General features: G+C 42.7%; 1 protein-coding gene across 1 annotated transcript in view; it reads right to left on the bottom strand.

Moving 5' to 3' along the window:
• Positions 1-17444: 17444 nt before the first annotated feature.
• LOC132400033 (uncharacterized) overlaps positions 17445-21951 on the bottom strand; it is a 39586-nt gene continuing 35079 nt past the window's right edge. The window contains exon 4 of the mRNA XM_059981108.1: positions 17445-19521. Within this exon, the coding sequence (XP_059837091.1) occupies positions 19276-19521 (246 nt within the window). The 3' untranslated portion in view covers positions 17445-19275. The remainder of the gene's footprint in view (positions 19522-21951) is intronic.

The following is a 21951-nucleotide window of genomic DNA, read 5'->3' as shown; positions in this document are numbered from 1 at the left end:
CTCACGAACTCAGTCTTGTAATTGCGTCCTCCAAGAAACAGAACCCCACCTCTGCATTCACACTGCTGCTGTCAGTAGCTCTGTGGATTGAAAATAGACACCAGTGAATGATGAACAGTAACAAGAGTAAACTCTCTCCCGTACAGGGACTGGTTGAAATGTTTTACACTCCAAATCGGAGTCAAGGACTCTGTCAATCCATTTCTCGCAGCACCAAGGGAGGGTGATGCAAAGGCTATGGGGTGTTCACTTCCATCACTCATAACATGTGATATTACTGCACTGACACCATAAGGCGCGGCATCACAGGCAAGCTCTACTGGATGGTGTGGATCATAATGCACCAGTACAGTGTCGAACTTCACCATTTCCTTTACTTTTTTGAAAGCCATCTCACACTGCTTTGTCCATTTCCATTTCTTCCTAATCTGTAGTAACGGCCTCAGGTTGGCCCCAGCTAATTTCACTCTGCTGACATTTTCCACCAGAAAGGTTTGGAAAGATGTACTGTACCATGGGCAGAGGATATTGATCAGCACTGGGTTAATGGTAATGTTAAAATCACCATAGATCCTGACAGACCCGTTCTTCTTGCCTGCTCGGACCAAAGGTATTGCCCATGAGCTCTACTCAACCTTGGAAAGAATTCCTTCAGCCTCCATGCAATCTAACTCACTGGCTACATTATCACGGATGATATAAGGAACTGGACTGGCTTTGCAAAATGTAGGTGCGGCATTTTCATTTAACACTATTTTACCTTTGATATGTTTGAGTTTTCCAATGCCATGGTATCATCAGAACCTTTCTTAATTCACTTTCATATGGCTTTATTGCAGGAGATGTAGCATGCAAATGGTGAATGGATCTCCAATCAAGTTGTAGTTTTTCTCAGCCAATCACATCCCCACAATGCTGGTCCTCCTGCTTTTACCACATACAACCTTACTGTGGCTTGTTGGTTGTTGTATTTCACTGGTACAGATGCCATTCCCACAGGAGTTATCTTTTCTCCTGTATAAGTGCTTTGTTGCATACCTGCAGGATTTCTTTGAAATACCTCTCAAACTCATTTTGTGGAATGACTGATACAGCTGAACCAGTGTCTAATTTCATTTTAATTAATTTGCTGTTCACTTCTGGTTTTAGCCTTCTTGCTTGTCTATTGCTAGTTTTCACATTGTAAATCTTAGGACTACACAGTCCTGTGTCACTCTCATCATTCTCCGATTTTTCATCAACAGCATGAAGAATAGTGCTTTTTTTTTGAAACTGCAACTTGACTTTTTATCTTTTTCTCTTCCCTGTGCAGTCCAATTATTTTGATCTGTCCAATATGCTCTTTGTATGTGTCCTACTTTGTTGCATTTTCCCTAAATGTTGCTTTGAAATCTGCATTGATTTGGTGTATGCGAGCCGCTGCCACAATGGTAACACAATTTTGTTTGGCCAGGTCAGCTTCCATTGAGATGCTGCAATTTTTTTCCTGCTCACTTTCATTTCTGACTGCAATTCAATTGCGTGTCTGTCTGTGATTTCCATTGAACCAGCAATTTCAACTGCTCTTTTAAATGTAAGCTGTGCAGTTAGGAGCAGTTTTTGAATGTTTTCTTGTAAGGTTCCACAAAGTAAATGATCTCTCAGTGCATCACTAAACCCTTTACTGAACTGACAATGCTCAGACAATCTCTTCAATTCAGCCACATTCGCTGAAATGAACTCCCTTTCTTTTTGATTCTGCTTATGAAACCTAAAATGTTCTGTAATCAACAATGGTTTTGGTTCTAAATGTGCCTGTATTACTTAGATGATATTGGCAAAGCTGATTTGGTTGGAGTAGTCAAACCTCAAAGCAAACTGTCTGCCTTTAAATCAAAAACACTCAACAAAATTGTTAGTTGTTTCTCAAAGGCTATTTCATTTGCTTCAAAATACTGTCCAATTTGCTCAGTGATTTGTGTAATAAAATGTCGATCTTTCTGATGTAACCAGCCATTTCTACTCTTTTATTTAATGATTATTATAACCTGGTATTCACTCTTTATGAACCCCTGAATTCTTCAGTTTTCTGACTTTTTAAAAACTCAATCGTGTCTTCCTTTCTGAAGACCACATGCTTGCCTGCTTCTTTCCACTTGACCATCTTTCACATTAATGTCTTGCTATGCTTCAACAGGTGATTTTAAAAATATATCATCACCACTGTTACATTTTGTAACTTCAAGACATTAAGCAAATTCAAAGGAAGACATGGGAGTCCAAAATGTGGGTTTGACTTCATGTTTAAGCGAGGCATATTTTTACATATAACTCATAATGAGTTATTTAAACGACCAAGAATGCTTCATCAATCTCCGTGTGTGTGTGTGTGTGCATATACACACACACAATATTTCTTAAATATTACTGAAATATTAAATACACAACATGACCTATAGTTTCTTTTCATCTACCTCCCTCAGTTCTTAAAGACTGGAGTAACAGTTACAATTTTCCAGACTTCCAGAACTATTCCAGAATCTAGTGATTCTTGGAAGATCATTACTAATTCCTCCACAATATAGTTAGAGCATTGGCTGATTGGTAGGAGGCAATAAGTGGGAATAAAAGGATTGTTTTCTGGTTGGCTGCCAGTGACTAGTGGTGTTCTGATGGGATGGGTGTTGGGACCACTTCTTTTTATGCTGTGTAACAATGATTTAGATGATGGAATAGATAGATTTGTTGCCAAGTTTGCAGATGATATGAAGATTGGTGGAGGGACAGGTAGTGTTAAAGAAACAGGTAGGATGCAGAAGGAGTTAGACAGATTAGGAGAATGGACAAGAAAGTGGCAAATGAAATACAATGTTGGAAATGCACAGTCTTGCACGTTGGTAAAAATAATTGTGCGGAATATTTTCTAAATGGGGAGAAAATCCAGGAATCTGAGATGCAGAGTGTCTTGGGAGTCCTTGTGCAGAACACCCTGAAGGTTAACTTGCCGGTGGAGTCAGTGGTGAGGAAGGCAAATGCCATGTTAGTATTCATTTCAAGAGATCTGGAATACAAGAGCAGGGATGTGATGCTGAGGCTTTATAAAGCACTGGTGAGGCCTCACCTTGAGTATTGTGAACAGTTTTGGGTTCCTCATCTTAGGAAAAATGTGCTGGCATTGGAGACGGTTCAGAGGAGGTTCACGAGGATGATTCCAGGAATGAGAGGGTTATCATACCATGGCTCTGGGTCTGTACTTGCTGGAATTCAGAAGGATGAGGGGGGATCTCATTGAAACCTTTCAGAAGTTGTAAGGCTTAGACAGAGTAGATGTGGAAAGGATGTTGTCCATAATGGAAGAGTCTAGGACAACAGGGCACAGCCTCAGAATAGGGGGCACCCTTTCAGAATAGAGAAGCAGAGAAATTTTTTTAGCCGAAGGGTGGTGAATTTGTGGAAGTTGCTGCCACAAGCAGCTGTGGAGGCCAGGTCGTTGGGTGTGTTTAAGACAGAGCTTGAAAGTATTCTTGATTGGATATGGCATAGAGAAGGTCGGGAACTCGGGTTGAGGAGGAGATTTTAAAAAAAGGATCAGCCATGATTGAACAGCAAAGCAAACTCGATGGGCCAGATGGCCTAATTCTGCTCCTATTTCTTATGATCTGATATCTTCAGCCACTTCTTTCAGAAACTTGGGGTGTAGTCCATTTGGTTCAATTGACTTATCAACCTCCCAATCTTTCAGCTTCCCAAGCACCTTCTCCTTAGTCATAGTGACTACACTTACCTCTGCCCCCTGGCTTTCAAATTTCTGGCATACTGCTAGTGTCTTCCACAGTGAGAACTGATGCAAAATACTTATTTAGTTTGTACACCATTTCTTTGCCCCACATTACTACCTATAACCATATAACAGCACGGAAACGGGCCATCTTGGCCCTTCTAGTCCGTGCCAAAAGCTTACTCTCACCTAGTCCCACTGACCTGCACTCAGCCCATAACCCTCCATTCCTTTCCTGTCCATATACCTCTCCAGCATCATTTTCCAGCAATCCAATATCCACTCTCACCTCTCTTTTACTCTTTATTTATCTGAAAAATACCTTTGGCACCATCCTTAATGTTATTGGCTAGCTTACCTTCATATTTCATCTTTTCTCTCCTTATTTTTTAGTTGTCTTCTGTTGTTTTTTTTTAAATTTCCCAATTCTCTAACTTCCCACTATTTTACTATATTATATGCTCTCTTTTTTGCTTTTATGTTGGCTTTAACTTCTCTTGTCAGGCACAGTTGCCTCATCTTCCCTTTAGAATAACTCTTCATCTTTGGAATATAGTGATCCTGCAGCTTCCAAACAATTTTGGCCAGCTCCTCTCTACGTCTCTGTAATTCCCTTTCCTCCATTGTAATATTGATACATCTGAATTTAATTTCTCCCTCTTAAATGGCAGGGTGAACTCAATCATATTATGATCACTGTCTCATAAGTGTTTCTTCACCTTAATCTTCCAAATCAAATCTGATTCATTATATTACACACAATCCAGAATAGCCTTTCTCATAGTGGGCTCAACCACAGGCGACTCTAAAGAGCCGCCTCTTAGGCATTCAACAGATTCCCTCTCTTGAGATTTTCCCAATCTAGCTGAATATTGAAATCCCCCTTCACTATCATGGCATTGCACTTAGTACACACCTTTTGTATCTCGCGTTACGGGGCTGTGGATAAGCCTAGGTAGTTCTAAGATAAGGACATGTTCGGCTTTGTGGGTGGAAGGGACTGTATTGTGGTGTAGGTTTTCTATGTTTCCTTGTTGCAATCAATATCACACATCCTGGCTACGTTCAGGGGCTTGTATAGAACTCCCCTCAGGGTCTTCGCCTATTTGCGGTTTCTTAACTCTGCCCACAAGGATTCGACATTTTCCAAAACGAAGTCTCCTATTTCTAAGAATTTGAATTCATTTTCACCAACAGAGCCACCCACCCCCTTTGCTTAGGTGCCTGTCCTTTCGATACAAGGTGTATCCTTGGATGTTAAGCCCCCAGCTATGATTTTTTTTGTCAGCCATGACCCAGTGACAACTACATCATACCTGCCAAACTGACCTTGCTATAAGATCATCTACCTTATTCCATATACTGCATGCATTCAGTCCTGTATTAATGACCCATTTCAATTTTAACCCTGTGTTACTCTTCAACTCATCCCACTGACTGCGATTTTGTCACTGGCTCACTACATACTGCTTTACTTGCATACCAGTTGCCCCATCCTCAGTCCTATCACTCTGCCAAATTAGTTTAAACCTGCCTGCAAGGATATTTTCCCTTTGGCCCTTGTAGCCTGTTTGTGGAGCAAGATCACACATGTCCTTCTATCTTATGCACCATTTACCACAACCATTTCAGACTTGCCTGATTAGTGTGGACAAATCTCTCCATGGATTTTTGCTACCATTCCTTTAACCTCCTCTAACTTGTAAATAAAAGAGGAGTAATCCATTTGGTTACCAGAACTTTCCTTTGGTTCAGTAGCTAGCAGTTTCCATAGCATACTATGGAGTCATAGAATCATACAGCATAGAAACAGGTCCTTCAGCTCAGCTGCTCTGAGCTAACCGAGATTCCTACCTAAGCCAGTCCCATTTGTCCATGTTTGGCCCTCTGAAACTTCCATGTACCTGTCCAAGTTCCTTTGAGATATTGTAAATGTACCTACCTTTTGCCTTCACCCTCTGCATGCTCCTCATGATTTTACACAGCTCTCTAATATTACCCCTCATTCTCCAGTGCTCCAATGAATAAAGGTCCAGCCCACTGAACTTACTGCAGTGTACTGCTGCTGCTAAATGACAAATTTCAAGACATATGCCAGTGATATTAAACCTGATTCTGATTCTAAATTTTTTATTCAACACAATTTAAAATATACAACTGATCCAATAACATGATCTGAAGCAAGTATGCATTTACCCATACCAAAACAGACAAACAGCTGACTCATTCTTTGTGCTTTCCTTTCATGGACTGCACATAATTGATTCTACCATGAAACTTTCACAGGAATGTGGACATTTTTTCTCTATTGAGCCCATCTGGTTTATGTCCTGAAACGGTTTTGAAACATTAGCATAGCAGAAGATAGCATAAATTAAATGTATTCTGTAAAGACCTGTCATCCCCCTGAGCTTGCTCTGACAATGACATTTCATACTTTATGGCCACTGCCATCCCATGAAACCTTCTTTGTTTTATAAACAGGATTTCCTAAACAAAATCTACTGGTGAACAGCTTCCACATAGTTTTTCACAAGCTCTCTTTATGAGCTACAGTTTTGTTATCTTGTAGCAAGGAATTTGCTTGGGTCTGACCATCACTTGTGAAGCACAGACCTAACTTCCCAGAGCTGAGATATGGTTATATAGAGTCATACAACAATATAGAATAAAACCATAAGACATAGGAGCAGAATTAGGCTATTTGGCCCATCATGTCTGCTCTGTATTCCATCATGGCTGATCCTGGATCCCATTCAACCCCATATACCTACCTCCTCGCTGTAACTGTGATGCCCTGACCAATCAGGAAACTATCGATTTTTGCTTTAAATATACCCATGGACTTGGCCTCCATAGCTGTCTGTGTCAGAGCATTCCATAGATTCACTACTCCCTGGCTTAAAAAAAATCCTCCTTACCTCAGTTCCAAAGGCTTACCCCTACATCTGCATGAAGTGCATCCGGCTGCAGTTCCTTGAAGACCGTGTTAGGGATCTAGAGCAGCAACTGGATGACCTTCGGCTTGTATGGGACAGCAAGGAGATAATTGATCAAAGTTACAGTTGTTTTATGGGAAGGATGTAATAGAGAAATGGAGGGTATTTAAAGGATACATTATGAGGGTACAGAATCTTTATGTTCCTGTTAGGTTGAAAGGAAAGGTTAAAAGTTTGAGAGAGCCATGGTTTTCAAGGGATATTGGAAACTTGGTTCAGAAAAAGAGGGATACCTATAATAAATATAGGCAGCATGGAGTAAATGAGGTGCTCAAGGAATATAAAGAATGTAAAAGGAATCTTTAGAAAGAAATTAGAAAAGCTAAAATAAGATATGAGGTTGCTTTGGCAAGTAAGGTGAAAATAAATCCAAAGGGTTTCTACAGTTATATTAATAGCAAAAGGATAGTGAGGGATAAAATTGGTCCCTTAGAGAATCAGAGTGGACAGCTATGTGTGGAGCCAAAAGAGATGGGGGAGATTTTAAATAATTTCTTTTCTTCGGTATTCACTACAGAGAAGGATATTGAATTGTGTAAGGTAAGGGAAACAAGTAGGGATGTTAAGGAAACTATGAAGATTTTAACATGCAGGTCGATTAGGAAAATCAGGTTGGTAATGGATCTCAAGAGAGTGAGTTTGTTGACTGCCTAAGAGATGGCTTTTTAGAGCAGTTTGTCATTGAGTCTACGAGGGATCAGCTATACTGGATTGGGTGTTGTGTAATGAACCGGGGGTGATTAGGGACTTTAGGATAAAAGAACCCTTAGGGACCAGTGATCACAATATGATTGTGTTCAAATTTAAATTAGATCAGGACAAAGTAAAGTCTGATGTAGCAGTATTTCAGTGGAGTAAGGGAAATTACAGTGGTATGAGAGAGGAGTTGGCCAAAGTAAATTGGAAGAAGCTGCTGGCAGGGATGTCAGCAGAGCAGCAATGGCGTGTGTTTCTGGGAAAAATGAGGAAGGTGCAGGACATGAGTATTCCAAAAATGAAGAAATACTCAAATGGTAAAATAGTACAACCATGGCTGACAAAGGAAGTCAAAGCTATTGTAAAAACAAAATAAAGGGCATACAACAAAGCAAAAATTAGTGGGAAGATTGGGAAGTTTTTAAAAACCTACCAACAGCAACTAAAAAAATCAGTGGAAGGGAAAAGATGAAATATGAAAGCAAGCTAGTAAATAATATCAAAGTGACTAGTAAAAGTTATTAAGTATGTTATAGAAACATAGAAAACCTGCAGCACAATACAGGTCCTTTGGCCCACAAAGTTATGCCGAACATGTCCCTACCTTAGAAATTACTAGGCTTTCCTATTGCCCTCTATTTTTCTAAGCTCCATTCACCTATCCAGGAGTCTCTTAAAAGACCCTATCATATCTGCCTCCACCACCATTCCGGCTGCCCATTCCACGCACTCACTACTCTCTGAGTAAAAAAACTTACCCCGACATCTCCTCTGTACCTACTCCCCAGCACCTTAAGCCTGTATCCTCTTGTAGCGACCATTTCAGTCGGAAAAAGCGTCTGACTATCCACACGATCAATGCCTGTCATCATCTTATACATCTCCATCAGGTCACGTTCCAAGGAGAAAAAGCCGAGTTCACTCAACCTATTCTCATAAGGCATACTCCCCAATCCAGGTAACATCCTTGTAAATCTCCTCTGCACCCTTTCTATGGCTTCCACATCCTTCCTGTAGTGAGGTGACCAGAACTGAGCTCAGTACTCCAAATGGGGTCTGACCAGGGTCCTACTGTATATAGCTGCAACATTACCTCTCAGCTCCTAAATTCAGTTCCATGATTGATGAAGGCCAATGCACTGTACGCCTTCTTAACCACAGCGTCAACCTGCACAGCTGCTTTGAGCGTCCTGTGGACTCAGACCCCAAGATCCCTCTGATCCTCCACACTGCCAAGAGCCTTACCATTAATACTATATTCTGCCATCATATTTGACCTACCAAAATGAACCAAAATTTTAAAAATAAAAGGGAATTGAGAGTGGATATAGGACTGCTAGAAAATGAGGCAGGAGAAATAATAATAGGGGACAAGGAGATGGCTGATAAACTAAATAAGTATTTTGTATCAATCTTCACTGTGGAGGACACTAGCAGTATGCTTGATGTTGTAGTGAGTGAAGGAAGAGAAGTGGGTGCAGTTACTGTTCCAAGAGAGAAGATGTTGGGAGTCAATTGTTAAGGATAATGTGATGGAGTACTTGGTGACACAGGCCAAGACAGTACAAAGTCATCATGGTTTCCTTCAGGGAAAATCCTGCCTGCAGAACTATTGGAATTCTTTGAGGAGATTACAAGTAGGATAGATAAAGGGGATGCAGTGGATGTTGTATATTTGGACTTTCAGAAGGCCTTTGACAAGGTGCCACACATGAGGCTGCTTACCAAGTTAAGAACCCATGGTATTACAGGAAAGTTACTACGATGGTTAGAGCATTGGCTGATTGGTAGAAGGCAGCAAGTGGGAATAAAAGGATCCTTTTCTGGTTGGCTGCCAGTGACTAATGGTGTTCCACAGGGACTGGTGTTGGGACCACTTCTTTTTATGCTGTATGTAAATGATTTAGATGATGGAATAGATAGCTATGTTACCAAGTTTGCAGATGATACAAAGAATGTTGGAGGGGTAGGTACTGTTGATGAAACAGGTAGGATGCAGAAGGACTTAGATTAGGAGAATGGGCAAGAAAGTGGCAAATCAAAATAAAATGTTGGAAAATGCATGGTCATGCACTTTGGTAGTAGAAATAATTGTGTGGAATATTTTCTAAACGGGCAAAAAATCCAGGAATGAGATGCAGAGGGACTTGGGAGTCCTTGTGCAGAACACCCTGAAGGTTAACTTGCAGGTAGATTCGGTGGTGAGGAAGACAAATATGTTAGCATTCATTTCAAGAGGTCTAGAATGCAAGAGCAAGGATGTGATGCTGAGGCCTCGGCACTGGTGAGGTCTCAGTATGGTGAACAGTTTTGGGCCCCGTATCTTAGAAAAGATGTGCTGGCATTGGTGAGGGTCCAGAGGAGGTTCACAAGGATGATTCCAGGAATGAAAGGGTTATCATACGAGGAACGTTTAATGGCTCTGGGTCTGTACTCACAGGAATTCAGAAGGATGAGGGGGATCTCATTGAAACCTTTCAAATGTTGGAAGGCCTAGACAGGGTAGATGTGGAAAGGATGTTTCTTACGGTGGGAGAATCTAGGACAAGAGGACACAGCCTTAGGGTAGAGGGTCGCCCTTTCAAAACAGGAATGCGGAGAAATTTCTTTTGGCAAAGGTCAGTGAATTTGTCAAATTTGCTGCCACATACAGCTGTGGAGGCCAATTCATTGGATGTATTTAAGGCAGAGATTGATAGGTTCTTGATTGGGCATGGTATCAAAGTTTACAGGGAGAAGGCCAGGAACTGGGGATGAGGACGAGTTGGAAAAAAATGGTCAGCCATGATTGAATGGCCAGGCAGACTCAATGGACCAGATGGCCTAATTCTGCTCCTATGTCTTATAGTCTATTTTGAGGCTATGCCCTTTAGTTCTGGTTACCTCCACCATAGGAAACATCCTCTGCACATCCACCCTATCTAGTCCTTTCAAGATCCCTTGCCCCCACCCTCGTATCCTTTTAAATTCCAGTGAGTACGGGTCCAAAGCTGACAAACATTCCTCATACGTTAATTCCTTCATTCCTGGAATCATCTTTGTGAACCTCCTCTGTACTCTCTCCAATAACAACATATCCTTTTTGAGATATGGGGCCCAAAACTGTTGACAATACTCCAAGTGCAGCCGGACTCATGTTTTATAAAGCCTCAGCATTATCTCATTGTTTCCCCTTTAAATGAAAGCCAACACTGCATTTGCCTTCTTTACCACAGACTCAATCTGTAAATTAACCTTCTGAAAGTCTTGTACAAGGGCTCCTAAGTCCCTTTGCACCCCTGATGTTTGAATATTCTCCCCATTTAGATAATAGTCCACACTGTTGTTCCTTTTAGCAAAATGCATTATCATACGGTTCCCAACACTGTATTCCATTTGCCACTTTTTTGCCCATTCTTCCAATTTGTCTGCTGCAATCCCATTGCTTCCTCAGCACTGCCTGCCCCTCCACCTACCTTCATATCATCTGCAAACTTTGCCAACAAAGCCATCAATTCCATTTTCTAAATCACTGACAAGCAATGTGCAAAGTAGTGGACCTATACTGACATAAGAACAGAAAAACAGCCTCCACTACTTCATTGGACAGAGAATTCCACAGATTCACCACCCTCTGAAAAAAGCAGTTCCTCTCATCTCTGTCCTAAATCTACTCCCCTGAATCTTGAGGCTATGTCCCCTAGTTCTAGTCTCACCTATCAGATGAAACAACTTTCCTACCTATCTATCTATCCATCTATCTAACCCTTTCATAATTTTTATATGCTTCTATAAGATCTCCTCTCATTCTTCAGAATTCCAGTGAGTACAGTCCTTTCAAGATCCCCCGTGCTCCCACCCTTCTAAATTCCAGTGAGTTGTCAATCTCTACTGATCGTCTAACCCCCTCATCTCAGGAATCAACCTGGTGATCAGGGGGTCAGACTGTGAAGAGAAACTGAGAAGCACCTGACTCCTGAGGAATACCACTATTTGTGGAATACTCACTGCCTCCTGCCTGTTAGCCATTCCTCTGTCCATGACTGTATCTTTCATGTAATGCATGGGATTTTATCATGGTATGCAGTTTCATGTGTGGCACCTTATCAAATGCCCTCTGAAAATCCACGTAAATGACATCCACTGCCTCTCCTTTGTCCACCCTGCTTGTTACTTCTTTCTCCCTTCAAGAGTGGAGTGACATTTGCAATTTTCCAGTCCTCTGGCACCATGTCAAAATCAAGTGATTCTTGAAAGATCATAACCAATGTATCTACTCTCTCTCTTCAGCAACCTCTCTCAGGGCTCTGGGATGTATTCCATCTGGTCCAGGTGACTTATCCACCTTAAGACTTTTCGGTTTGCCTAGCTGTTTTTCCTTTGTAATAGCAATGGCACTCACTCCTGCTCCCTGACATTCACGGACCTCTGGCACACTACTAGTGTCTTCCACAGTGAAGACTGATGCAAAGTACTTATTAAGTTCCCCTGCCACTTCTTTGTCACACATTACTGCCCCTCACAAGCATTATTTTTCAGTGGTCCAATATCAACTCTCACTTCCCGTTTATTCTTTATATAACTGAAAAATTTTTTTAATATCCTGCTTTATACTGTTGGCTAGTTTGCCCTCATATTTCATCTTTTCCCTTCTTATGGCTTTTTAGTTGCCTTTTTTTTGGATTTTAAAAGCTTCCCCATCATCCAACTTCCTTTTGGATCATCCACTCACTTTTGCTACCCTATATGCCCTTTGCTTGACTTTTATGCAGTCCTTTACTTCCTTTGTCAGCCATGGTTGCCCAGCCTGCCATTTGAGAATTACTTCTGTGGGAAATATCTATCCTGTGCATTGTGAACTGTTCCCAGAAACTTCAGCCATCCCTGCTCTGCTGTCATCCCCGCCACTATCCCTCTCCAATCCACCTGGGCAAGCTCCTCTCTCATACCTCTGTAATTCCCTTTATTCCACTGTGATACTGATCCATGTGACTTATGCTTCTTCCTCTCAAATTGCAGCATGAATTTGATCATATTATGATCAGTGGCTCCAAAGTGTTCCTGTAACTTAAGCTCCCTAATAAGATCTGGGTTATTATATATCACCCAATCTAAGATGGCCATTCCCTGAGTAGGCTCAAGCACAGGCTGCTCGAAAAAGGCATCATATAGGCATTCAACAAATTCCCTCTCTTGCAATCTGACACCAAGCTGATTTTCCCATCCCCTTGCATATTGAAATCCCCCATTACAATTGTGACATTACCCTTATTACCAGCTCCCTTTACAATCTCAACCCCACATCTTGGCTACTATTTGGAGGCCTATATATGATTCCTACAATGGTTTTTGTCACCCTCTTCTTAACTCCACCCACAAAGATTCGATATTCTCTGACCCTATGTCACCTCTTTTTAAAGATGTAATTCCATCTCTTACCCATAGAGCCACACCACAGCCTATGTCTTCCTACCTGTCCTTATGATACAAAGTATTTTAAGTATATTTGATGTTAAGCTCCCTACTATGGCCTTCTTTCAGCCATGTCTCAGTGATGCCTGCAGTGTAATTCTGACCAATCTCTAATTGCACGAGTTTGTCCATCTTATTTTGAATGTTACATCTATTTAAATACCCACACTTTCAGTCCTGTGTTCTTCATCCTTTTGAATTTTGTCTCTGTGGTACAATTTAACTCTTTGCACTGTCTGCATTTGTAGCTCATCATTGGCTTGTCCTTCCTTACATTTATATTACACCCATCATCTACTTGTAAACCTGATGGTCCATCCTCAGCTCTATCATACAGACTCCCACCCCCCTGCCAGATTAGTTTAAACCACTCCCAACATGGATACAAGATGTTTCAGCCCAACCAAACCACAGTGCTCACCCAGCAAATCCCAATTTCCTACATTTGGACCATGTCTCCCAAGCCCTGTCCTTTCATGTACCTGTTTAAGTAATTCTATTGTTCTGAGTCAACCACTTCCTCTGGTAGCTCATTCCACGTATTCACCACACTCTGCTTGAAAAGTTGCCTTTTTTAATTTTTCCCCTCTGACCCTGAGTCTCTGCTCCCTAGTTTTGGATTTACCATCCACATTATCAATTGCAGCTTGTGGACCAAGAGTTGGCATCAAAGCCCAAGGTCCTCACTGGTTGTCATCGATAATTTGGGCCCAATGACCTGTTTCTATGTTACATAATTTTCTGATCATGGGCACTAGCCTTCTCACCTCCAAGGCCACCTTCTAAAGGTGATGTCTCAAAAAGGTAGCATTCATCATTAAGGGCCGCTGCCACCCAGGACATGTCCTCTTCACATTGCTCCAATCACAGAGGCGGTACAGGAGCCTGAGCACCTTACCTATACCCCTCATGATTTTAACCCTGTATAAGGTCATTCCTCAACCTCCTATGTTCTAAGGGAAAAAAGCCTCAACCTATCCAGTCTCTCCTTATAACCCAAGACCCCAATACCCGTAACGTCCATGTGATTCCTTTCGGCACTCGCTAGACAACCAGGACTGTACAGAATGCTGTAAATGCTATCTCACCAAGGTAATTGGTTTGTTATTGTAACATTTACGAAGATATGGTGAAAAGCTTTGTTTTGCATGCCAGCCATACAGATTGTTTCACAGTATCAGTACATCTAGGCAGTTCAAAGGAAAAGCAATAACAGAAAGCAGAATATAATCTTAGTTACAGAGAAAGTGTACAGTAGAAAAGCAGGTGCAAGACCACAATGGGGTAGATTGAATAATCAAGAAGCCATTCAATAGCATTATAACAACAAGAAAAAAACTGTCCTTGCGTGTGCTGGTACATGCTTTCAGGCTTTTGTCTCTTCTGCCCAATAGGAGGGGAGTGAAGTGAGAGTATCTGAGATCGTGGGGTATTTGATTAAACAGGTTGTTTTACGAAGTCAGCTGTAAGTGAAGACAGTCCATGGAGGAGAAGTTGGCTTCCGTGATATGCTGAGCTATATCCACAACTCTCTGCCCTTTCTTGTGATCATGTGCATAGCAGTTGCTGTATCAAGCTGTGATGCATCCGGATTAGTTGCCTTCTATTTTGCATTGAGGGTCAATGGGGACATGCTGAATGTCATAGCCTCCTGAGGAGGTACAGGAACTGCTGAAACATGACTTTGTACTCATGAAATTGAGCTTGCCAAAGTTTTTCTTCACCACCTATGTCAAAATCATATCACCGGCATATGTCATGAAATTTGTCGCCATTTTCAGGAAATTACTGTTTGTACTCTGAGGTGCTCTACAGCATCTTGCTGGGCCTTGCAGTTTACAGTGCAAATCCCACTTTAGTTTAATGAAACTTTTAATGTTTGTCTGAGTAAAGTTCCAACTGCTATCCTGGATCATTTCCCTAGTTAATTTAGATTCTGTTGTAATCTTAGATAACCTTCACTGTCCAGTATACTGCAAAGTGCGGTGAGATCTGTGAAATGTTTCCAGGCCAGATGCAGACAGGATGTTTCCCACTGATGGGATAACGGTTGGGAGGGAATGATGGGGTTGCAAAGTCAAACTTGGGGTTCGCTCATAGAACTAGAAGTAAAGTGAGATCTCTTCACCCAGACATGGGCAACTACCTAATGAGCTGTGGAACCTCAGCTGGCAGGATTGTTCAAAAATAATCTCCACTCTGAGGAAATAAAGGGATATGGGACTAGTACAGCAACATGGTCCTGAGGTCAATGAGCAACTGGGACCTCAGTGAACACTAATGCAGGTTTGAAGATCTACTCCTGCTCCTCTTCCTTGTCTTATGTTCTAATGTTAACATATTTGGGAGCTATCCCACCCACTCCTCTCCCAGAGCACAGCACAGCCCCTGCTCCCTCCCCATTCCATCCACTCCCTCCCCTCTCCCCGGCCCGTCCACTCCCTCCCCTCTCCCCGGCCCATCCACTCCCTCCCCAGCCCACCAGCTGTATCTCCAAAACAGAATCAGAATCAGTTTTATTATCAATTTCTTGTATCATATGAAATTTGTTGTTATCCAGCAGCATTACAGTACAGTACAGAAGCAAAGATAGTCCACCAACTCCCTCTCCAGCCCACTGCTCTCTCTCCACACCACTCAATTTCTTCCTACACTAACTATTCCCTTCCTAGACAAAGAGCAGAGTTGGCCCACCAATCTGTTTGCACAGAACAGATGACAGAGCCAACCCTCACTGCAGATTAACATGATACCTGTGGTAACAGACATAGCTGAAATTCACGTGCTAGGAGATCAGTAGTAGGTGCTGAAGCTGTGGGAGTTCACCCTTTGTCTCTCTAGTTAGTTGAAGTGTATTTTCATATTTGGCTGTCAGGAACAGTAACCATAAATGTACCAGATTGTTAGACAAACCCAGCTCGTTCACTAACATCCTCTATGGAAGGTAGCTGTCCTTGTCTCATTCATATTCTTTGTGCCTCTGGATCCTCAACAGCATAGTTAACTTTTTGTTCTTTGAGGTGGCTGAACATGCTCCTCAGTTCAAGGATCATTAGAGGTTGGCAGTAAATGGACCAAATAACCTAATTCTGTCTGTTCCAATATCTTCTGGTCTAAATGCTGAGCTCCATTAGTCACCAGAATCGTAAAACCTCCCTCATGGACTTGTGTTTTCCCAGATACTGTGCCTGTAACCCATGGTGTTTTGGTTGGTACGTTGGTTCACATCATGCCACTATACTGCTGCCGACTGCTTGTCATCTTCTGTGACAGATGATAAAAACACAAACAAAAAACCTGAATGTTGGAAGAACTTAGCAGGTCACATGTCTGTGAAGCAAAAGATCTAAGTCAATGCTTCATGTCAAGACCCTACATCAGGATGCGAACCTGGCTCTCTGTAAGTTTTCTATTAATACTTGTTAGTTTCATTTGTTGTCCACTCTTCAGTATCCTGATGAAAGATTGAGAAAGGTTCTGAAGCAGGGCTTAATGTCTCCCTTCTCATGCTCGTCCATTAGGGTTGGTCAGGACTGGAGTGGAATTAAGTGATTAGTAAATGCATCAAATGTTACAGAGACAAGGCAGGTTGAGAGGGATAATAAATCAGCAATGGTAAAATGGTGGAGCAGACTTGATGGGCTAAATGGCCTAATTCTGCTCTTACAGACTTACGGTCTAAGTTCGCAGTCTTGTGAAGTATATTAATGGGTCCCATTTGTGTCTATTGAGAAGGAAGGGGGAAGTGTTGATCTAGGTGGTAATTAGCATTGGGGGGGGGGTGTCATTCTATACTGTTTCCTCATAATTCCCATCTGTTGTACCTAGAACTCAGTAAAAGGTCTGATTACTTCCATGAGTGATAGGAGGAGTTACTGAAAGCCATAAATTTGGCCTTTGTCAGAGCAGAAACACAGAAAGGATACCTTATAGGTCATGAAAGGAGATATCCTGAGAACAAAGATTCATCAAAAGGTAGAACCCAGGTCAATCTATACAAATATCATTGCCTGAAAAAAAATAAAAGTCACTACTGTTTGCAAGGTCACATGCATGAGAGGTCCAACATCTGAAGCTTTTGACTCCATGCAAGGTATCAGAGAAATGTGCTTTGTCTCTTTCTGTGCCATTGGATTCTTCACTAATGACATTTCTGTGCTGAGTGGAAGCAGTGATCTGCTTTGTTGTGCCTATTGATCATCCACAGTTCACATTCCATGGGGTGTCTGTAGATGCCTGCACAATGCACTCAGGCAGCCTGGATTGTTTTATTCTAAGCCCTTATCCTGTTTGACAGCTCCAGCTGTTTCTCTATCTTTAGACCCATTATTATTAGGTTGCTCTTGTGTTTGAAGGAATTTTAAAATGCTCAATGACTTTGGCGCCTTTCAGGGTTAGTTACATATCTGGTCTGCTCAACATTTGACATTTCAGAGGGGTTTGCACATATTAATAGGCAAATATACTGATTCATCTTTTTGTATGTTAAATGGAGAGACCAGGTGGAATGATTTGAGATCATAAGCCATGGTTGATGTGTGAATTAAGTAAGTTCATGATTCCTAATGCTGCTGGCATATTTTTGTATAATAAGATCGATATCAGTTATCCCAGTACCAGATCTAGAGGCCCATGTTACACTCAGAATCTCACTTCCAAATCTAGAATTCCAGTCTCAAAATATCAAGTATTGAAACATAGTTCTGGTATCCCAAACACATAGGCTAACCATAAAACCTGAGCCCAGAATTCCAAATCCACAACCCCAGTCTCTGAATTATTGAGTCATGCATCTCAATCCCAGGATCTCAAAACTGTCATTGTTGTCCCATTCCTAGAATTGAGAGGCACTGCAGAACTCAGACCCAGCAGTTTCAGTGTTAGTTTTCAAACCGGTAAGCTGCAGAATGACAAAAAGGACAACGCAGGAGATTGGCACTAATTGAAGAGAATTTTTATAGAGTTGGCTCAGGCGCAATGGATTGTGGTCTCTTGTTGTGTCACAATCCCATTTTAGTTTCATCGGGATTTCCCCACTTTCTTGTTATTTGACTTCAAATGTAAAAACAAAAAAATGCTGCAGATACCCATACCAACCAAATGCCTGTCAAAGGCAATCCCATTGTCCTGTATTTGGCCCATATCCTGCTGTTCCTTTCCCATGCATGTAGCTGTCCAAATGTGTGGTTTTTTTATTGGTGAGATTGTACCCACCACTGGCAGCTGGTACAATGTACCCATCAAGCTTTGTGAACAGCTTACCCCTCAGATGGTGGATGTCTGGAATGCACTCCCTGGGCTGGTGATGGAGGCAAATAGAGGTTTTCAAGAGGCTCTTAATAGGTACATGAACATGTAGGAATGGAAAGGTATGAGCAGAAGGGATTAGATTAGTTGGGTATTTAGTTCAGCAACTAAGGGCTGAAGGGTCTGTTCCTGTGCTGTACTATTCTGTGTTCCAGATCTCCTTTAAATCTTTTGCCTCTCACCTTTAACCTATGTCCTTTATCAGACCATAAGATGTAGGAGCAGATTTAGAATTAAAAGGATTATTATTATTATTACTATTAGTGTAAATGGGTGGTTGATGTTCAGTGCAGACACATTAAAGGACCTATTTCCCTGCTGCATCTGTCATTTTGTGTGAGAGTGAAATTATGTTAGTGTCTATAAGCCTGGCAACAAAATGAGGAGGGTTGGGCATAGGGTCAGCAACCCTATCCTATAAAAAACCCAGATCTACAGAAGCTCCAAAGACCTCAGGCCTGGGAGGAGCATACACCGAGACCTGGAGACAACTTGAAAGACTAACCCAGGACAGAAAGCTCTGGTGAGCTGCTGTCGGCTTGTGCCCCAGTAGGAGTGATGGGCTTAAGCTGAAGTATAAGTGTATATGTGTGTGAAATGGAGTTTAAGTGTATGACATAAGTAAAGGTGATTGTGAGTAAAGCCAACACAATGAGGTCAGATTGGTTTGGGTTTTCTGTCCTGTTCAGTATCATTCCTTGACCCCTGACCTTGATCACCAATAGTGAAAGATGTAAAGATTAGCACTAATATTCCAATATGCCTCTTCACTATCGGTGTATTTCACAAAGCTTTATTGTTTTTGGGAGCCTTACATTTAATGTTAGTCTTGACATTAAAATAATTCTTATACTTCTGCAGATTTACCACACTCCTTGCAAGCTCTTAGTTTCATTCTGTCATTACTGCCTTCACTGGCTGCTAACGGTTCTGTCATGGATGGCTTTTATATTACACATCACAGGTTTTGTACTTATTTGTAACTATTCTATGTGAGGTGAGACTGAGGTGACGTGATAATGCACAGGGATGGCAAGGTGCTGTGCCTGAGTCTCAGGTGGTTGGTTAGTCTTTGTACACTGCAGTTGTTGCCTGAGCCCCGCTGTTTTGCAGGAGCAGGTATCTCGGCCACTGTGGTAAGGAGTAGATAATGGGTGCGGAGCCTCCGTTAGTCCTGAAGGTTGAAGTGTAGCAGTCTCCCTGTTTTAAACTCATCAGGCTGCTGGTGTCATCAGAACACAGTGAGCATCTTGTTCTCCCAGGTACCGGCTGTGACTTACACCGTTTACAACTCAAGTGCTGACAGGTGTCCTGCAAAAGAAAGCAGAGTGCTAATGGTGGCTGCACACACATTCTGTGCCAGTGGCAGTTCATAAAGCAGATGCCACTTTACCCACTTTCACAGTTTGTTGACTGTCAAAACTAGGGAAAATGAGACACTGGATCTGCTATATGCAAATATTAAGGACGTAGATAGTGCCATAGCCCTTCTCCACCCCTCTTGACAGATCAGATCAAAACCTCTTGTACAAACCTCTGGTCCAGCGGCAACCTGTGATCAAGAAGTCTGTTAGGAAATGGTCACAGGAGGCCAACGAGGCCCTGCAGGGCTGCTTTGAAGAGACTGACGGACTGCTTCACAGGGTACACCAGCTTCTGTATGGATAATACTGTTCTCACTAGGACTGTACACTGTTTCCCAAACAATAAACCTTGGGTCACTAAAGACATCAAAGCCATACTGAACGGGAAGAAGAAGGCATTCAGAGATGGAGATAGGGAAGAGATGAGGCTGGTTCAGAGGGAACTGAGGGAGAAGATTGCCCAGGGCAAGGACTGCTACAGGAGGAAGCTGTTGAAGAAACTACAGCAGAACAACACAAAGGATGGGTGGAGTGGTATGAAAACAATCACAGGTGTGGTAAACTATGTAAACCTGTCTGGACACACCCCTCTGCTGACTGCTCCTGTGGCTCCTCCCACAGACCCCTGTATAAAGGCCATTGGGGCACTGCTCCTCCCTCAGTCTTCGACATGTCGTGCTCCCTTTTTGCTGTTAATAAAAGCCTATCGTTCACTTCCAGTCTCCGAGAGTTATTGATGGTGCATCAACAGGTACAAAATGACCAGAGACCAAGTGATTGAAGGGGACCGGGACAGAGCCAACGAGTTAAATGGGGTTTTCAACAGGTTTGATGAGGAGGCTTCTTGTTTACCCCTCTACAACCCATCCCCCAGCTCCTCCCCTCTCACCACTCGCCCTCCATCTCTCTGGAAGGACACCGGAGAGCCAGTGACCACAGACACGTGGACTGTCACTGCTGAGCAGGTAAGGAGAGAGCTCGGCAGACTTCGCCCAGGCAAGGCTGCGGGACCGGACGGCATCAGCACCAAGGGTTCTCCAGGTGTGTGCTACTGAGCTGGGTGCTGTCCTTAATCTGAGCCTGAGCCTATTCTGTGGAAAACATTCAGCCTCGTTCCAGTACCCAAGAAGACATGTCCCACCATGCCCAGAGATTACAGAATAGTGGCACTGACCTCACATTTTATGGGTCCTGACATACCTCCGGACCATCGTAAATCCATCACAGGACCCCCTGCAGTTTGCTTACCAACCATATATTAGAGTCAAGGACGCCATTATCTTCCTGCTTCAACAGGTTTACACCCACCTTGATGAGCCAGGCAGCACTGTGAGAGTTGTGTTCTTTGATTTCTCTGGTGCTTTTAACACCATACACCCGCTTTACCAGGGAGTAAGCTCACAAAGCTGCAGCTGGATGCTCCGCTAGTGTCCTGGATGACAGACTACCTGTCCAGACAGCCACAGTATGGGAGATTGCAGAGCTGTGAATCAGCTACAGCGGTTAGCAGCACGGGACACCTCAGGGGACTGTGCTTTCCCCCTGACTGTTCACCATCTGCACCTGGGACTTCAGGTACAACTCAGAGTTCTGCCACCTGCAGAAGTTATCAGATGTTTCAGTAATTGTATCAGCCGGGGTCAAGAGGCTGAGTACAGAAGAGTGGTGGACAACTTTGTTGAGTGGTGTTGGCTGAATCACCTGCAGCTCAACATCACTAAGATAAAGGAGTTGGTTCACTCCAGGAAAGTGAAAACACCCTGCATCCCCATCTCCATCAAGGGAACGGATGTGGAAGTCGTCTGGGACCCCACATATCTGGGAACTCACCTGGGCAACAAACTGGACTGGACTAAAGACACAGGGGCTCTGTACAAGGAAGAACAGAGCCGACTGTACTTCCTGAGGAGGCTCCGGTCATTCAACGTCTGCAGTTCTCTGCTGCAGATGTTCGACGACTCAGTGGTGGCCGGTATTCGATTCTGTGCCGTAGCCTGCTGGGGCAGCAGGGTGAGAACAGCTGATGTCAAGAAGATCGATAAGCTTGTCAGGAAGGCTGGTTCTGTTCTGGGGGTGGAACTGAATTCCCTGATGGTTGTGCCTGAGAGGAGGATGCTGCAAAAGCTACGGAGCATTATGGAAAATCCCTTTCACACTCTGCATGACATATTGGACAAACAGAGGAGCATCTTTAGCAACAGAATGATTCCACCGAAGTGCACCGCTGAACGCCACGGGAGATCCGTTCTCCCTGTGCCTATAAGACTCTACAATTTCTCCTCCTCAAGTATATGGTTTCATTGCACATCTGTATTTTGCACCACAACTTTTTCATGCACATTTTGTACTTTAAAGTATATATTTCTGACTGAGCAAC

The sequence above is a fragment of the Hypanus sabinus genome, chromosome 9 (genome assembly GCF_030144855.1).
Source record: "Hypanus sabinus isolate sHypSab1 chromosome 9, sHypSab1.hap1, whole genome shotgun sequence".
Taxonomy (NCBI): domain Eukaryota; kingdom Metazoa; phylum Chordata; class Chondrichthyes; order Myliobatiformes; family Dasyatidae; genus Hypanus; species Hypanus sabinus.
This window is presented reverse-complemented; position numbering and strand designations above follow the sequence as displayed.